General features: G+C 40.7%; 1 protein-coding gene across 3 annotated transcripts in view; it reads right to left on the reverse strand.

Annotated features, from left to right (window-relative positions):
• The window catches only part of fa2h (fatty acid 2-hydroxylase), a 37,320-nt gene extending 18,815 nt beyond the window's left edge, over nt 1–18,505 (reverse strand). For 2 of the 3 annotated variants that reach the window (XM_086108978.1, XM_086108977.1), the window contains exon 1: nt 18,056–18,505. In XM_086108978.1, the coding sequence (XP_085965104.1) occupies nt 18,056–18,343 (288 nt within the window). In that variant the 5' untranslated portion in view covers nt 18,344–18,505. The remainder of the gene's footprint in view (nt 1–18,055) is intronic. The other variant, XM_086108979.1, reaches the window with a different exon arrangement.
• Between the last annotated feature and the right edge of the window lie 1,562 nt (nt 18,506–20,067).

Raw genomic sequence — 20,067 nt, forward strand, 5'->3', positions numbered from 1 at the left:
GAGCAGCTCTAAGTATGTTGCATTCAGGAAACTCAGAGCTGCGACTAGCAGGCCATACTGTATGTTTCCTCTCGTGTCTTGAAATTTCTTTCGTAACAAGAGGCAATATTTTCCTGTTGAGACATTTCGTAACTTGAAAATTTCATATGAAGAGACGTTTGTAAGTAGAGGTACCACTGTATATTGTTTTATCAAGACTACGATTTTGTAACATTAAGTTTGGGTGGGCGGGCGGAGTCTGGCCGCACATAATGGCCAAACTTTTGAATAATCAACAAAACACACAGAAGGAGGTGTGGGAGGGGGCGGGGGAGTGTTTCTGTTTTCTCATCATCACTACTGTTTATGTTTCATAAAGTTTCTGCCATTTGAAAAAAAAAAACAAAGCCACAATTAATGTTTCAGTAGTTTAGCAGAATCAGTCACATTTTCTTCTGCACCACATTTTTTTATTGTGATCACCACTGTACCACTACCTTGAAGGTGCCTCTTTAATAAATTACTTATTGGTGTAGCAAGTACAAGTACAATGGAAAAATTTATTACCGTATTTTCCGCACTAAAAGGTGCACTGGATTATGAGGCGCACCTTCAATAAATGGCCTATTTTGTAATTTTTTTTCATATATTGCATACACTGGACTATAAGGCAAAATCTACAATGCATCCACTAGATGGAGCTACAGGTATTGTCCGTCTCCGTGCCTTCTCTTCTTCCTAGACTCGAGAGGCGTTCATGACCGCCTCCAAAAAACGTAATTTAATGATTACTTCAATGAAACTACGAAAATTGAAAATACAGGAATGCATCAAAACAGAAAATCACAATATAAATTCTATAGCCCCCCGACAGAATTTATTTTGGCATTTCCATGAGCGTTGCTGCAACAGAATGATCAGATGTCACTAATTGGAGGAGACTGGACTGTCTCAGAAGTGTTTGTGATTTTTTTCCTTTGTTGTGTACTGTATTCACAAACGAGGAAATCACAAAATAAATTCTGTAGGGGGCGATAGAATTTCTTTTGTGATTTCCTCGCTTGATTTTCTGTTTTGATGCATTATTTTCCATTTTCGTAGTTGCATTGAAGGAATCGTTAATTTACGTTTTTTCGAGGCGGTCATGAACGCCTCTTGAGTCAAACGGAAGAAGAGAAGGCACGGAGACAGACGGACCAAGACGTACCTGTATTTATTGAGCCTGTGAAAACCATTAATAAAGTGTGCGTTTATTTAAAAAACAACACCACAGCTCTCCTTTTTTTCGGAGCTGCAACAAAAGCTTATTTAATAAAGCAGCAACACAGTTCACTGAACCAACAGCAAGTTATAACATTGTAACCATGTCTCCAGCAAGGAGCCGTCTTGGGGTCAACATATTACCGTAATGACCATACACAAAGCGCACTGGATTTTAAGGAGCTGTGAGCTTTTAAGAAAATGGAAGACTTTTCGGTGCGCCTTATAGTGCGGAAAATACGGTCAATTGTTCATTTGTACATCTCTGTAGTGGCTGTAACAACGTGAAAATACAATAATAATATAATAATGACAAAGCAAATATTTCATGCAGGACCATGCTGTAATCAAAATATGACTAATGTGATTCATTAATGAAATTCCATATCAAGTTAGAAACGGACTGCCCCCAGACGATCTAATATTAATGCAAAATGGCATACTAACAATTAATGAATGAATCTATTTATTATTTCTATGTGATCAAATTGTACACTGTTACTAGAGACAACAGTGGTCAGAAACACTATAGCCAGATTTGCACGGAGCCTTGCATTTCAATTGAAGTGAACCCAAAATGTCAAAAAGAATCCAAGTGCTACATGTAAACACCTCAATCGGAATAAAAAGGTAGAATTCAAAAGGAATTTACGGGTGACATATTCCTTTTGCCAATCCGAACAAACATTTTGTTTCCAGTTCAATCAGAAGAGCCAGGTGTCTGCTCTGTCTTGACATAAATGCTTAGTGATGTTGTCGTTTATGCACTTGAAAATGGCGTCATCTGACCAAAGCTTGAGAAATCATGTTAAACTACCGGTACTTGTAACTTGTTTTCAATCAAGTGTTTGCTTTAATACAAAACAATGGCTACTACTTTACTGAATACACATAATGAACTCCATCTTGATAAATCATGTAATGTTTACATCGAGCCGCACGTGTGACGTGGCTGTAAAGCGGGCGTTATAATTCAAGGGTGTCCAAACTCAGCCCTCAAGGGCCGCTGTCCTGCCTGATTTCCAGCTCTCCCAGGAGCAACGCATCTGATTCAAATATTTAGAATCGTTGTCATGCTGCTTCAGAGCGGGCTGATGAGCTGATCAACTGAATCGGGTGTGTTGCAACCGGGAGAGCTGGAAAACTGGCAGTGCAGTGGCCCTCCAGGCCTGGAGCTGGACATGCCTGTTCTAATTAATATAGTGGCACATATAAACAGCAGATCAGTATAGCACGTCACATGTAATCAGTTGACCAGAGATCTTCAATCGAAACAAATCAAAGTCTCCAAACCCGGTTTATGATGCTGATGGGTTATGACATATGAGAGTGAATCATCATTTTTTTGCTTGCTACTGATACACATCATCACACCTCGTAAAAATGTGTGATGTCACTAGGGAGATTTTGAAACGGACCACAGTTTAGAATTTGCAGCTCACAGAGGGTTGCAAAACACCTTAAGATACTCACATTTGCATACCGTGCCGATATCCGTTGTGACAACTGCTCGGCCTCACCTTTTTCCAAGGGTGTATTTAAATGTGACATATGGTTGTTTGAGCATTTGAGTTATGGGAGCGATGTATCTCTGCTGGTCACAGCACACATGCAACAACAGTCCTGTGTTTCATCATTTATGAATTTAAAGTGAAGTGCTTGCATGCTGCCATTTGTGGAAACGTAGCTTTCAATGTTAACACGGGAACGTGACAGGATTGAAAGAGAACAATTTGTCTCAATTTTGCCCATTGCATTACAACTGGATTTTGGTTAGAGGTTATCCATGAAAAATGTCAGCATTTGCTCATTGTTTCCTAACAAAAATAATATGGACGATGACTCCGGTGAGGGGCATGCTGGCCATCGGGAAATTCAGTAATGTCTTAATTTTCCCGAACGGCCAGTCTATTTACGGGACAGCCGCCCACAGCCGATTAACTTTCATAAGTGTGATGTCCGCTGTACGAAACCCATCGTCAATTAATTTGAGGTGCGCGACGTACTAAGCTGCGAAATCAATGAATGATCGATTTAATCATTGTGATTTCTGTCTCAATCTAAATAATTTTGATTCCCATAATCATCCAGTCCGACTGGATAATATGAATGAATGCATCTCACTCATTTATCTCCACGCATGAAATAGAGGGAATATTTTGATGGACTTAACATCAAAGAGGCAGTCATAGAGTAAATGTCATCGTTCAAATATCATCAGCCATCACTGCTGATCTTTCGGCGCCAAGAGCACACCTGTTTGCTTGCTTTATTTCATGTGCTGAGTGACTGAACATCTACATTGTGCGCCAGTATAAACAGAGGAAGCCTGACGCATTTTAATGCCATACACTGCATAGATTAATTTGTGTGGTTGTGCAGAGGTGTTGGTGTTTGGATTCAGTCCGTTCTTTGAATGACTGACTGACGTGCATTTGGGCTACGCTACCGTGTCACAGTTACCCAAATGTGGGCGGATCAAGAGCGTGTGGTTTAGTTTGCATGTGAGAGGAAGATAAAAGTGCTTATGCCACATACCAAAAAAAAAAAAACCCAACGGACCTGAATGACCAGTATTCCAGATTCAAAGCCTGGCTACGTGTGTTTGCATGTGTACACACACAAGAATCAGAGGCTGTCTGTAGCTAGCCAATTTGAGGACACAGTGTCAAGTTACCACACACTAGCAGCAAGCACACTAGCATCGTTTTACAGTCATTTCACCCAATTCCTTTACACCAAAGAAATTGTCCATCTTCATAATTTAACAACGATTCAACAAGAGTGCAAAAGTTACTGAAAAATTCCAATCGTAAAACAATTTGCCCGTTACATTTGTCTGTTTATAATGACAGAATGTTTGTAGGGTGGGACAAAATGCCGTGCCATGTAGTTTCGTGTGACAACTGCCCAGCCTTGGACAACAAATGTACCAAAAAATAGACATCAGGATGCAACGCAAGCTGCAGTCAAAACAATGTTCATCAATGACGGAAAAAGGAGTGGCATCTTCCTGGAATGTGAGGCCAATAACCCATATTTCCAATGAAGACAGCAACGTAAATCTTTTTTTTTCCTGATTCCTGTCATCTTTCAGCCTCTCTTCTTTTGATCAGGTGTGCACTGTGGCGAGGTGTAAAGCCACCTGAGGCCTTCACCTGAGCACTAAGTGTCATGTCGGCAGTCTCTATGGTAGCAAAGGAAAACAATACCTTGGGTAATGTATCACCATGGAGCAAACTCAGGGCTGCTTTTCAGACTTGCAAGAGACAATTGGACGCTGTCGGGAAATTTAGGAATGCTGAAGACATGATCCAGTACGCAGTCTTCTTTCCCTGGCAGCTTCACCCTCTTGAGGGGTTGCCAGAGCCACTCGTCCTCTTCCATCTCTCCCCCTCTGCAAGTTCTGCTCTCACGCCATGATCCAACATGCAGTGGTTTAGGTAAATGCTGAAATGGAATCGACAATTCTACAGGCCAATAACTGTACAAATTGGTGTTTAGGCTGTTGATTGATGCTAATTGTAAAATTCTTCAACTCGGACATATTCCGCACCCAGCAGTTTCTCTCGTCAGTGGCTGTGCATTGTGGCGGAGAACAATTGCATCATTGACCCGAAATCTTCACAGATGGAAGTCTGCATTCCATTCCATGACTTGCTTACCCGCCAACATTCCATCCACTTAATATATTAACACCCACCCTCACCAATGCAATGCTCGACCCTGTGCGCTAATGTTGCAAATGTATTCTATTTCATCCGTTGTTGAGCTTTTGTGATATTTAAATATGTAGCAAAAATAAATCTCTTTTGTCCTTTATTGAAATCCTTCTGATCACATGCTTGTGGAGCACTCCAGATTGTCATCCACACAGTCAGCCATTTGTGACTGATCGTTTCACAATGTCTGCACTGTCTTTCTGCAGTGACTGCAGTAATGTTTTGTATGTCAAGTGGCAAATTGTAATGGCAGGTAGAATTTTGGTGGGAAGTGTGCATTCACTCATGACTTTTGCATTACTCTGCAGCTTTAATTGAATAATTCAAACGACTTTTCCAGGCTGGAATGGGTGTAGATTAGTCATAAACTGGTATAATTTTCTGGACCAATACCAATTATTACTAGTCAAGGAAGCCGATAACCAATATTTGGAGCCGATATTCGTTTGCAGTAAAATCCGGAAAATATTGATGTCACAATTTTGAGTAATACAAACTCACAGCATTTGATTTTGTTTAGATGTTCATTAACAAGCTTTTCCGATTTGCAATCAATGAATGTTTTTTGTTTTTTTTAATCCTTAGAAAATTGACACCTTTGTTTAAAAATGCAAAAAGTGCAGTGAGTTGGCAGGCTAATGAATAGCTCCCAAACGTTTGCTGCAGTAAATGAAATTTTACAAAATTTCAATATACAGTAATTGTATTTCATGAATCACTCAGTATTTGGAGCTCAAAAACAAAAAGGTGCATCCTCAACACATTTGCCAGCAGGTCACCAGTAAGAGGTATTCTTAGTTTTTTATATTGGAACGGTGCACATCAATCAACACAAGAATAAGCAAATGTAAATGCACTTGACTTAGCATAAATGCTAGTTTTCAGCCTTAGTCCCAAGACAGGTTTCTAAAATAGCACAGTGAGGCACATAAAACTTTAAGACACATAACTTAAGACACGCAGAACTCAAAATAACACTTTTTTTTTTTTACTGATCACCTATCAGATGTTGAATTTTTTTTAATTGTGTGAGGCCAATATGCAATAAAATTGCAGATATTGAGGCATGTAATCGGCCCAGACCATAATTCATCCATCCTTATTATAGATACAGTACATTTACCGAGTACCGAGTACAAGTACCGAAAAATAGTTTCTGTTAATTTCTGAAATCCTCAGGCCTGCAGCGTGCAAGCACCTCTCAGTCTCGCATTGTCACACGAGGCAAATTTGCCACAAGCTTCACCACATGGCAGTGCAGCGTTTGGAAACTACATTTGTTACATGTTGGGGAAGACGCAGGGCATGCGTGGATACAGTATATAGAAAGTCCATGAAGGCATTATCGCTCCTGGGCTGGTCTTGCTGTCCTGTTCATTGCAAGTGATGGTGGGAGTCAGTCGGCCAACAATCGAGAGACAGGGGTCGCAATGCAGATATGGATGGATTCATGGCATTTGTTCCCTGTGCTGATTAAACTCAATGTAAGATTCTTGCTTTTCGCTCTGCATGTAGAATTTTGCATTTCTCTCTTCAGGCAGCCCGCACCACCCTTACACGTGCATACTCCAACCGGAAATGGCTGATGAATATTCAATATGAGGACAGATTTGGAGAGTTTCATTGGTCCACTGTGTTCATAACTACATTGGTCAGGTGGTCAAAGGCTAACATGTTTCGCCGCCATCTTTCTCTACAGCCACGGAGAAAAACTTAGCAAACGTAGTTCATCAATGCGCTTTGACTGTAATTTTGCTTATTGTGTACAGCTGAGTCTCCGATTTTGTATGCCAACTGCCAATAAAACAAGAAGACGAAGAAGAGTTTCCAGTCTATGCAGAGATCATTGAAAAGTATCACGTCCCGAGCACGATTTATTTGATCTCTGAAAACGTAAAATTGGATGCATGACGAGACCTGTTCCACTCATTTGAAGTCACCTACAAAACCTAAAAGAAAATGTCCTGACCGAAAAATTTGCAACAAAACCAGAAATAAAACTAAACCCATTTTGCTTGCACCACAAAGGAAGAAATTGGCAACAGGCTTGCGAAGTGCGGTCTCTCTGAGGCACCGAAGTGCACCTGCTTCAAAATGCACGCATTTCGAACTTAGGTCGTTGCATTTTATTAGTTCACCACGAGATGGCAAGTGCATTGGACACACTGTACCTTTAAAGCCACAGGGTTTGAAGTTTTGGAAAAAAGTAGCGGTTTATAGTCCAGAAATTATGATATGTATAAATAATAAATTTTCAGTTTGCCAACATTTCTGTGCTGTGTTCACAGATTTGTTCGGTCAAAACTATGAACTGTGAACAAAAGCCAACCTACGGTGGTGAACAACATAGGAGACACGTTATGCAAACATTCAACACAACCAGTTGCTCCTTTATTTGTCTGGCAGCGTGAGTTTCAGGAAACGTCCTAATCGGCCATTGTTCCTTTTGCGTCAAAGCCATGTCTCACCTCGACTCAGTCTTGAGCACAGGATTTTGTATTGTAAATATTGAACAGGTTTAACATTTACAACTGTTAGTCCCAACTGTTTTCCAAGCAGTTTGGGGAGGAAAAAGTCATTAACATACCCCACACTACAGAATAATCCGAATAGGATCAACAGGCTTGATTATCGTATGTGTATATCCCAATTTAGCTTTGATTATAACTGCCAAAACCAAAACTGGCATTGTGTAATAGGCCATAGGGTTACAAAAGAAGCGTTTAGATGAAAAGAAAATATGAACAATGGAATATCTTTATTTTCATTATAAACTAACCCTTTCTGGCTCTGAATGTAAACAATCATTGTTTATTATAAACCAGTTCCATGTTGTTGGCAGTGTAAACAGCACCCCTTTTTGATTGTAAACCTGCCCTAGGGTACATGCATCCAGAAACACATTAAGGAAAGTCCACTCTCAATTGTGTTAAAGAAACAATACGAAACTATTGTGCCATAAATTATCATGTGATGAATATGTTGAAATTCACTTCAGACCATGACAGCAATAATAGAGACAAGTGCCTAACCCTTCACCTTTTTAAAAATGTAAGCTTTTCCACCCCGATTTAATGACTGATGTACTGTGCTTCACTTTGTCAACATTCTCTTATTTTGCAGTTGGGGCTGTCATGATAATAACTATTTCCACTTATTTGATGAGAAAAAAACAGACGCGATAGTTTTTCCGGACTCGACAAATCGTCCTTCACATGAGTAGTTGTTTGCATACAACACCAACTTTCACTTATGCTGCTTCTGTCCGTCAGCCTTCTCCTCGATACGAGCTTAATGGTTGTTAAAACAGTTTGGTTCACGGTTCCATCGTATCGTAGGCAAACGCAACTCTTTTTCTCATTTATTAATGAGCCGAAGCAGTGTTGAGTATCATTAATAAACCATGTAGCATTAAATGTTGCTGGCGCAATCATGAGCATCGGCTAACAGCTATCTTCTACGGTGTTTTGGGTTAGGGTTACCCGCGAACATTTATTACGTCCACCAAGAATTTAAAGAGATTCGAGTGACAGTGAAGTCCAGCGTGCCAAATCTGTATCTCTCTGATTTTGGAGTATCAAGGGAACATTTTTACAAACACGTCAGTCGATGTGCATTAAATAAGATGTATTTATTTGGGCGAATATTTCGGTGAATATTGATTAGATCAGTTGAAAGTGTGTGCGGCTGATTACAAACAAGAGCAAAGAGAAGATTCTGAGTCGAGGTAAGCATTGGGAACGACTATGTGTGCCATCAAAGCCATTTCTGCGGTGCTACTCCCGTCTGCCTCATGTTTGTTTGGCTATAGAACCTTCCCATACCCTGGCAATGAACGGTGAACTTATCCCGGTGGACAGCTGTCCTGCATCTTCCATCCAACAACTTTTATCGTAGTGTATCATTTTCTTCCGCAATGTACACATTTAATGAAACCATGTCTGCATGTCCCCAAATACCTCAAAACAATGTTGTAAAGTTTGATATATATATGTTGCAACTAGCGTTCATCACTTTTGGGCAGGCAAAGATGAGTTATCCCCCTGCAGGGGTGATAAACATGAAAATCAAATTAAAAACATGGCGACACAGGAGGTTCCACTGTACATCAAATCTAAAAAGAGTTGCGGAAAACACGTTTTTTAACAGGACAGCTAATGTGTCTGAGAGGAGTCGAGAACAGACCTGCGTGAGGTGATAACACAAAAATGCCCTCACAAAAAATGGAGGAAATGGGTCAGTTGTCACATACCTGGATAGAGCACTATAAAAGTGCACTTCATTTCAAAATAGGTCACAATGGCCTTAACATGGTGTCTTGCCTTAAAATCAACGAGGGGGACTGTGGGCGCCCTGTTTTGGCGAATACAAGACTAAACACAGCCTTCATACTGCAACTGTTCATACTGCACAGCTTTTGGTTCCATTTTCCAAACTTACTGTACGTGTATTAAAACTTGAATGTCCTATCATCTTAGCTGTCATTATTTTTAGTTTGTACAAACTTCAAACACCTCAAGCTGGAAGTTAATGGTAAAAGATCACGTGCTTGCTGGTGTGATAGGATGCGATTTACAGATGCTCTGATGAGTCCACTAACCGCAAAGATAACCTGTGATTATTCAACTGTCAAAATGATTGCTTGTACAGCCCTATTGTCAGGCAACTTTAATTGCATTCACTGGCACCGGTGCTCGTATCTGAAATTTACACTTACAAGGCAAAGTAAAAAATAAAATAAAATAAAATAAAAATAAATCAGAAATTAACAGGTTACTCATATCTCAAGGCACAACTGTGTATTTAATTTTAGCATGACTACTTAGAATTTTCTTGAACATCCATCCATCGATGCATTATGTTATCTGCTTATTCTCACAAGGGTCGCGGGGGGCTTGGACGGGTGGGGGGGGGGGGGGGGTGCTGAAGCCTATCCCAGCTGTTGCCAGCCAATCGCAGGGCAGCGCGCTCACACTCACACCTTGGGACGATTTAGAGCAGGGGTAAGGAACTCCAGTTCCTCGAGAGCCATATCCTGCCTGTTTTAGGTTCCTCCCTAAAACAAACACACATGATTCAATTTGTGTTGGCCTCGACAGAGCTTGCTGATGAGCTGATCATTTGAATCAGGTGTGTTGGAGTAGGAAGGGACTGAAAGCAGGCAGGATATGGCTCTCGAGGAACTGCCGTTCCCTAGCCCTGATTTAGAGTGTTCCATTAACATGCCGTGCATGTTTTTGGAATGTGGAAGGAAACCGGAGGACCCGGAGAAAAACCACGCAGGCACGGGGAGAACATGCAAACTCCACAGAGGACAGATGGAGCTGGAATCAAACTCTGCACCTCGGCACTGTGAGGCCAACCGACTTACCAGTCGACCAACCATTCCATAATAATAACAACATACCATAACTACACAGGTAGTATCTTACCCAAACAACACTACTCAACATTTTATATGAATGAATTAAATTAATGGGCAACACAATTGAGATAAGTATGTTGGCATGGCCTTCGATAACCGTTCTAGGACTTCAAACGGCACCTTTGGAAAATGAATTGCATATTTGTCAATTAGCTGATGATTATATACATTAAATATTATAAACCTTATCATAATAACAATGCAAGACTTTCCTATTTCACATATTTTTAAAAAGTACTAGCCAATTGATTATTTAAAAAAGAAATCAATGATGGTTGAAGGCAAGCTTGTTTCATATGATCGACTGTATCTGTAACATTTCCTCTTGAGTGTATGTTTCAACACTTGTTGAAATTTGGCAAAAATCAAACAGCCATTCAATAATTCTTCATGTGTTTACATCAACCTCCCCAACTACAAAATGTTACAGGTTCAATCTGCATCTGAATTTGTGCACAGTTAACTCAAGAATATAGAACTGGTCTGGAATTTAAAAAAACAAAAAAACTGAGGAACATTAACATTAACTAAGCTGGACAAAGTGCGCCCAAGGAATGTGGAAAAATAAAGTGATTTGCCAATTGTTGAACACCTCAATTACGGAAAGCCAATATTGGAATGTTGTTGTGACTCACTGTCATGACCAACGTTGTGCCATCAGCTGTGCTTACTGCCGTAAAGTTCCTCATGCTCAATGCGTCTTTGTCGTCTTTAAAACAAAACTGTGCAAACAATCTACTCCCTCCGCCACATCATGGGGTTCTCAGCAAAAAGGATGAGCTGTTTGGGCTCGACATTCCTCAGTTCGCATGCAAGCCAAGGTACAGCTGATCCAACCATAAAATGAAGCTGTCAGCAACAATGACCGACCATCATACACCCCAAATTGTCATTCAAATTGAATTTCATGTTTTGCCCACATCGCATGGCGAAACATCACTATTTAGCGGCACCCATTTCTTGAGCTCAGTGAGTCACAACTATTGTGTCGTGTAGCACGTTACTGTGCCATGACAAATCATCAGGTGTGCCGCAAGTAATTGTCCAAATTCACTTGATTGGTCCAAATATTGTTCAGTTTATTTGTTCATCTACCTATGCCAAAATCTAGGGTTATTCCGTTCAGAGTTTGATGGAGAATAGACAAACACAATGTTTGTTTGTTTGTTTGTTTTTGGGAGGTGGCATTGTCGGTCACCCATACAGTGTTGAGGAAAGGAGGAATGGGCGCTACACTGCACATAGGCTGGTGTCGAACTGGCTGATGGATGCAAAGTAAGAGCTGCAGGTAATTGTTGTTTTTTTTTGTGTGTGTGTGATCGTCAATGAAAGGCATTGATCAACATTTGCCCATCGTTTACTTTTCCATGGAAATCGGTCGATCACAATCAGTGGGTGAGCAATCGCAGCACCACTAATAAAATCATGCTGTGATAAAATAATTGATTATTAGTGATAGTAAGGAATTTTATTATCAATTCATTGCATCACTAATTCGTGTGATGCACACTGCGGCAACACACCGCAGAAGAAGAGCAGAGTGTGACGGGTGTAGAGCAGTATGGATAGAGAGAGTGGAGCCCGATTTCTTTTTTTAACCATATCTGAGGTGAAGGAAACTGCTCGTCTAAAGTCGTCTTAAATGTCGCAGTATTTCACCCTCCACAATTATGTAACATATGTTTATGCGCTTTGTAATGTAGTCCAAAAATCACTGAACATGTTGGGAGGGCTCAAGAAAAAAGGGGAAACGCCTGCAGTTTTATACATCAGTGTGCCCAACCTTCCTTGCATATGAGCGAGTCACTAGAACGTATTAAACCCTTTCAGGGACCGCGGTTACTGCAGTGGACATCTTATCATGTTATCAGTTTACAGGTTATCATTATTGGTACATGAAAGGGTTAACAACCGAGATACAGTCAAAGCAAATAAAGACAAATGATTCAATTATTGCTCGAGCATCTGATCAGGATGCCTCCTGGACGAGTCCCTGGTGAGATGTTCCGGGCATGTCCCACCGGCGTTAGACCCTGAGAACGACCCAGGACACACTGGAGAGATTCTATCTCCCTGCTGGCCTGGGAATGAATGCCTTGGGACGCCGCCAAAAGAGCTGAACGAAGTGGCTGGGGAGAGAGGAGTCTGCACTTCGCTGCTTAAGCTGCTGCCCCTGCATGATGACCCCGGATGAATGGAAGAGGATTGATGGATGTTTTAATTTCCATCACCTTATTCACAAATAGGGTCATGTTTCTGATTAGCAGTAAAGAAAATGCACCAACAGAAATTCATTATCATTCAGTTTGGACCTTAACACGTGAGAAAATAAACCAAAAAAAAAAAGCAAATGTTTCAATGTGAACCGTTCTGCTTTCATGAAGGACGACAGAAACCTGATAATTTTTACTGCCGAGGAGCTAAAAATTTACAGTTTTGCATTAAAAAGGTATCGAAACTATTGTTGTCGCAATCTGATCAGACTTTTTAAATTATCGTAATTTCTAAAGTCAAGATTCAAATATTTTACCGTAGTTCATTTGATTTGGACCACTGCTGATTCACAGCCATTATTAAAAGGTATCATCTTGTGATACCTTTATTACTAACTAACTAACGAACTAAATAAATAAATAAATAAATAGGGTGAATGGGATATTTGAGACGATGTAAGATGTGGACTTTTTTTCGGTAAATACTCAATATCAAGTGACTTGGACTCGGACTCGAGTTTGAACAAAAAAAAAAATGTGACCGCGACATCCATACTCTAAATCATAGGTGTCAAACTCAGGTCCTGGTGGGCCGCTGTCCTGCATGTTTTCCAAGTCTCCCTGTTGCAACACACCTGATTCAAATGAACAGGTTCAATGTCAGGTTTCCGCAGAGCTTGCTGATGATCTGATCATTTGAATCAGGTGTGTTGCAACAGGGAGACTTGGAAAACTTGCAGGGCAGCGGCCCTCCAGGACCTGAGTTTGACACCTATGCTCTAAATCATGAATTGACTATGAAATCCCAGAAGTTTAGACAAAAAGTCGACTGCATCTCGGCATGAGGTATATGTCTTTGACTCAAAAGAAAGGCCTGGCTTTGCTTATCTTGAGGAGGAGGGGGAGAAGTAGCCAGAAAAAAAGGGAATGGCTGCATGGCAGGATGAGATAAGATAAGATAAAAAACTTTATTTGTCTCACATTCGAGACATTCCCAATTTATGGCAGCAAAATTATGAAAGGGAGAAGAAGTAGAAGAACAAAAAGTAGATAAATAAATACAAATGATCAAATATAAATATAAGCAAGGATGTCGGAGAGTTTAAGCTTGTTCATGAACTACAGTTCCACAAAGAACACATTACTGTTCTAAACTGTAGTGAGCAGCAACCGTACCGTTGTTGTACATAAATTGGTGTTTGAATTTTACAAGTTCCGACCACCCACGAAGGCCTGAAAGGAATCTAAATGTGATTGGATGATCAAGTTAGGGGTGGAGCCAGTGCAACTGAGGAAAGTGAGGGAGAAAGCTTGCGTTTTGAGGCAAGTCAAGTCAAATGTATTTACAGACCTGCCAACTGTTCGGGATTATTCCTATTTTGTTTTACACATCTCTGAACAGGACCTCATTAAGGCTGGAACATTTGGTTTTCCGAATAACGTGGTGTTCCGGATTTTTAAAAAAAAAAGGTTACAAATATGGAAATTCAGACAAATTGCTCTGAAAGTGAATGTCCATAGGTTGGCAGTGCTGTATTGAAAGAGTTAACCACAACAAAATAATAACAGGAGTGCACAGCGAGTTGCCATCTGACACAAAGCATCTGTGATGTCATTGATGACTCGACATCGGCTCAACCGTCATCAATCGACTACAAAAGATGTGAAAGCATTCAACCCCGAGTACTTCAGTGTTTCCATTGAAAAAAATTCTGACTTGACTAGTTATTTGGAGGACAACCTTTTACTTTTACTTGAGTCATATTCTCAAATAACTGAACTCTTACTCGAATACAATGTCTGAGTTCTCAACCCATCTCTTGTGCACACTCTCTTACAGTCCAGCTAGGATGTGACTGCTCAGAATTAACCAATAACATTCAAACTCATGTTAAGTGAGAATTTTGAACCCAGCCAAATGCCCAAAAATTAATCCAAATAAATAAAATACAGCCATGGCGGCAGCCATATTGTGAAAAAAGACGCATTGTTTCATGTCGATGTGCGAGAGAGGTTTCCCTGCATCACCTGGCGCATCATCGACCAATAACAGATTCACCGCGTGAGCTGATTGGCTGCGCATCATCGCAGCTTCACTCAGCATTTTCCAATGTTTCGCATACTGTATCTTAGTGTGGTGTTTGCGTTAAGTTTTTTTGATTAGCTAAGCTGCACTCCGACCCCTTGCCACCACCGAGGCAATGCTGTAACCTCTGGCATCTCAGTTGCTTATTTTTTACTCCGCCGCCATCAAATGCATTTTTTTTTTTCACAATAGAGTTGTACAAGTTACGCGTCAGGTTAATGGTGGGAAAAGTTTTGAAACAAAAACCAATTCAATGAGTCACAAAAATCTGCCATTTGAACAATGGTGTGTTGACTGACATTTTCTATCCATTGACTGATGTGTATAATTTGAGGGTGATGACATAATGCCACAAATATCTCACACTCACATCAACTAAAATGTGCGTGTGACACATCATGACTACACACTTTGTTCAACTTCAAAAGTCCACCCGTTATTGACATGAAATACAGTAGCAGTGGCAGAAACAGTGTGCTGCACAGACGCAATAGCAGAAGATAAACGCTTGCTGCTGCCATTATATGAAACTTGCGGGAAACGCACAAAGAGTTTTCACATTCAAATTGACAAGTCGTGTAAATGCCTTTGCAACATGAGACGAAACACACTTCAAAGTTATTGAAACAAATAAAAAATGGTCTTCATGACATGGGAAAATGAATGCCAAGATATGAAAAAGAATGAAAGAACTAATTTCTAAACAGTGAAGTGACTGCCCATCAGGAATATAGGAAAGAAGAACTAAAACAATAAGAAATACGATAAGAAGAAATCCCCATAAATGTTTTTGAAAGCATTTTTCTTAATGACTTCAGCGAAATTTCTAGTCACTGGTCATTCACCCTGTACATGCAAACTACTTGGTGTTCTTCCGAAAACACAACTAGAGAAACAATCAATACCGTTAAGGAGCACCGCTTTTTGTCCTCCGATCAATGGGACAAGACAAACCAGTTTTTTCCTCCACTTTGCTCTTTATCTCTCTTCCACACTGACACCCCCCCCTACAGAATCACTTACATGGCCCACATCCACCCCCAACCTTGCATCCAAGCACCCCCCCCCCCCCCCCCCCCACCACCATCACCACCAATGGTTCACCTATGCGGACCTCCCTGCTCCTCATTGACGTTTTGGCCATTTCAAACCAGATCCCTCCTTGTGCGTCTCCTTTCACCAACATCTCATCCCCTCCCTTACAATTAATAAAAGCAAAGCAAAGGAGAAGAACAGGTACAGTCCCTAATGCCTCACAGGAATGCCCACTAAAGCCATGTGTAGAAAGTAAATTACGTTTTTAAAAACGCACCTGAAGGCTAAGCTGTTTAAGAAGGCCTTTTGCTAATCTGTCGTTTATCTGTCATCATTGATCAAGCATTTCAGGTGTTATTGTGCCCTATCATCCTGCTTGCCCCAATTTACTTTTTACTCATTTGTTTTTCACAAATACTCCTGGAATGCATTTCGTGACTATTGCCCAGAAAAAGCTATATCACTTAAAACTGAGGGGAAAACTGCTGAAGAAAGCATATTTACTAACACGTAGCTTCTTGGCTAATCAAACACACTACGTACACATACCTGTCAACTCATACGGTTTAGTCATAGTTCATACGGATTTTGTGGTGAATCTTACGTATATGGCCGTATCGCACAAATCATACGGATTCTGAAAATTTCCGGGGGTTTTTTTCACCAACTCCAAATCATTTGGAGTTGGTGAAAAAAGTAACGCAGGAATACAACTCTGAACACAGTAATGCCACTAAGTAGAATGATGATTAGACATTAACCAGACATTGTATTATGGAGATCTACAATAAATATCATTGAAAATTTCATGGGTTTTTTCTGCCGTTATTTTGACATATAAAATGCTTTGGTATGTTATAAGGATTTTTTGCTCTTTATAAGGATTTTTTTGGTAGTTTATGCAGGTTGGCGCTCCGAAAGGTTGACAGGTATGCGTACACTGTGCGAGATCACCTGCATTTTAAACTTGTGCAGCTATTCAAATTTGAATGAAAGCCGAAGATGTTTATTGATTGGTCTTTTTCCACAGAAACTCAATTTTAGTCCGCTTAGTACTAAAGTGCTGTCATACTATGCTAGTACACTTTTATTACAGCATTCCGAACATAACATTATATTCTGAAATAACTCCTTCAATGACTTCCTTCATAATTCTAATTGGCTAAAACTGTCATGGGATTTGGGATAATACACGGTTTCTACAAGTTGACAATAAAGTTGTACTTGACTTAGGGCAAAAGTCAAAGTCAGACTTTTCAAGACTTTTTATTTCAATTTGAAATTTAATTCAAGACCAACTTCCGAATGTTCCCAATGTCCCATGCTGTACAAAGTTGTTTGAGTCGTCCATCTATTCTTAAAAGTCCCGCGCAAAAGCACATCATTGTTTTGTTGGTCCCACTTTGGTCCCACTTTTCGTGATTGCGTCATTCTGTATTTTTATTTTTTATTTTTTTTGTGGATGTTAATTTATTTTAAGATTTGAGACGATTTAAAATAGTAAAGTCCTACTTATCAGTCGTTAACGTTTGGGAAGACTTTTTGAAAGCGTATTTTAAGACATTTTAATGTAAATGAAGGCCTTGTTTTAGATTCTGTGTTTTTTTTTTTTACAACTTGTCAAGCATTTGTAAGAACCCTGTTATAGCTCTGGCTTTGGCACGTATCTGGCACCCTGTAACTATACGTTCACATGGGCAGACTTGTAGGGAATCGAGTAGTTTTTACAACACAACAACAAGTGGACGTCTCAAGATTGGGAACATTTGGCCTTGTAATTATATGACTGCATATGACTTTGCCAAAAAGGCGGCAGCACAGGTGAGTGCATGTTACAGCTTGTCAACTGACATCCTGGTAGACCGTGTCACTATCTTCACGGGCTAATATTTCTATTAGGGCGAAGTGGATCGCTGGAAATGGATCAATTTCACTGAATTGCTCTGAAAATGTACTTGATTAATCTGCCAATGCAGCGATCTATGAGTGACATGCAGAATACATAAAATGCTCTTCCACTAGACGTAAATTCAATTGCATTGCATATTCACTCTTCACCACGAGATTTTATTTGCTTTTTTAAAGTAATGTCAAATATGCGCCTTGGGTCAATAAAGGTTGGGAAAGACTGGTTTCGGTAGTAAGCGAAACCAGTTCGTCAGTATGGAGCATGAAGGAAGCAGGTAAAAGGTTGGGGGCTTACGTAGCTAAACTTCACGTAACTCGGGGAACATGGCTGAAAATGTACAATGCACCTGCCACGCTTATACTGATTTTTTTTTCTGACGCCAGTGATGTCAGCCAAACTCGCGCTAAGGAGACAGCTGCTGCTTACCTGAAGCTCCCCTGTGTCGTTGTCGCTGTCTCGGTCCAACTCTCCGATGTAGTATTGTTCCATCCACCGTCGGGCGTTCTCCGAGTGTCGATGCGGGGGTCCCTCCAACTCCCTGCTCACGTCTTTCCCCGACCTGCTAAGTATCAGCGCTTCCCCTCCCGGGTGCATCCGCAAGAAGGCTGTCACGTCGAAAACCCGGGATCCGAGTAGCACCCAACATGAGTCCTTAGTACAGTGGCGGGTCACCTCCCTCTCCGTGAAGAACCGGGGGGATGTGGAAGGAGACATGCTGCCACTGTGGATGCAGAATCCACCTGTACCGAGGGGAAAAAAACTTTGGGGAGTATGAAGAGCGGGGGGAAAAAAGACCTTCACTTCTGACCGAAGGCCTGTTGTTAAGAGAGTTCAACTTGGCAGTTAACACCCAGACGCTCGAAGACAAAAAGTACACAGAGGGAGGACAAAGTTGAGAGGCGGGGTCTGGGAGGCGTTTACTGGCTCCGACAAATGCAAATTCAATGCATAGTTCAACCGAAAATTCTCGTCTTGTCAACTTACATCCACTCACAGGTAGGAACAATCAGTTAATGTTCTCCATTTAACTTTTTTTTGGAGGTGGGTTGTTTTTTATTCTACTTTTACCAGGCATTAGAGGTAATAAATGAGTCTTTACGTAATGCCATTTTTATCTTTTATTTAATTTCCCATTGTTCTTGAATGCATCATGACATCTAACCGCACCTGTTGCTCAGGAGGCAACCAGTGAGGCACACAGCAGCTCGTCGGGTTTGACGGGAAGCACTGAGCGTCGATTGATGGCGTCATACTGACGCTTTTGTGCTGTTCTTTAAAAGTGAACGAGCCTTTTTTAAACTTCAGTCAGATTTTTACAAATGTATAACGAACCTGAAAGCTATCTTTTCCCCAATATCACCCTAGGCCTAATAATAGATATGCAAATAAAAATGCTGCACCACTGTGAATCGTTATGTTTAATACAAATACACTTAAATATAGATCAATTTTGAAAGTATGTAATAAGCAATGGTTAAACTGTGAGCTTGCACCGTAAGCAAACTGTGTATTTGCGCTTCATATCTACATATGGTTTTGGGACCTGTAATTGGTCCAACAGCGCCTCCTGGCGAAATGTGCTGTACGCAGTTCGTTAAGGGGTATGAAGAAAATTATGATGAAGAGGTTGGGATGTTCGATCCCACTTTTTTCAGACTGATGCCAATATGAGGGCCCATGCTCAACCCTTGAGTATTGACTCATACCAATACCAAGGAACCGATACCACAGATATTTTTCCTCCATCCATCCATCTGTCCAGCCATCCATTATCCATACCGCTTATCCTCACGAGGGTTTGTAATTTGTAATAAATTAACTAAAATTAAACTGAAATTACCTAAAATAAAATGGAGAAGTCCCAGAGTTGTTGTCTTGTTCAAAATACTGTGGGTACTCCGTTGTCCTCCCACATTCACAAAACATGCATGGCAGGTTAATGGAACATTTTAAATTGTGGTGTGAGTGTGAGCTCGAATGGTTATATGTCTATGTGTGCCCTGCGATTGGCTGGCAACCAGTACAGGGTGTACTCCACCTACTGCCCGAAGACAGCTGGGAAGACAGCTTCACAGAACCCTTGTGAAGATAAGCGGATTAGAAAATGGATGGATGGATGGATGGATGATGGATGGATGATTGTTTCCTCATGTGGGGCCTCCGTGCTGGGAGGTGTGGCAGCTGTCATTCTTATCAGTGTGAATGCACTCCCCTTGGGTGCTCTTTACCTTATAAGGTTTCTCTGTGCCTTGCCACGTCTTTTTAACAATAGTTCATCAGAGAATGTGTATATTGTGTGTGTGTGTGTGTGTGTGTGTGTGTGTGTGTGTGTGTGTGTGTGTGTGTGTGTGTGTGTGTGTGTGTGTGTGTGTGTGTGTGCAAGCATCGGCATGCTTGTGGGGATATGTATTTGTGTATGTTGGGGCTAGGAGGATTCT

Source organism: Hippocampus guttulatus, chromosome 4 (genome assembly GCF_054856545.1).
Source record: "Hippocampus guttulatus isolate MCC_2025c chromosome 4, RoL_Hgut_1.0, whole genome shotgun sequence".
In the NCBI taxonomy this organism is placed as follows: Eukaryota; Metazoa; Chordata; class Actinopteri; order Syngnathiformes; family Syngnathidae; genus Hippocampus; species Hippocampus guttulatus.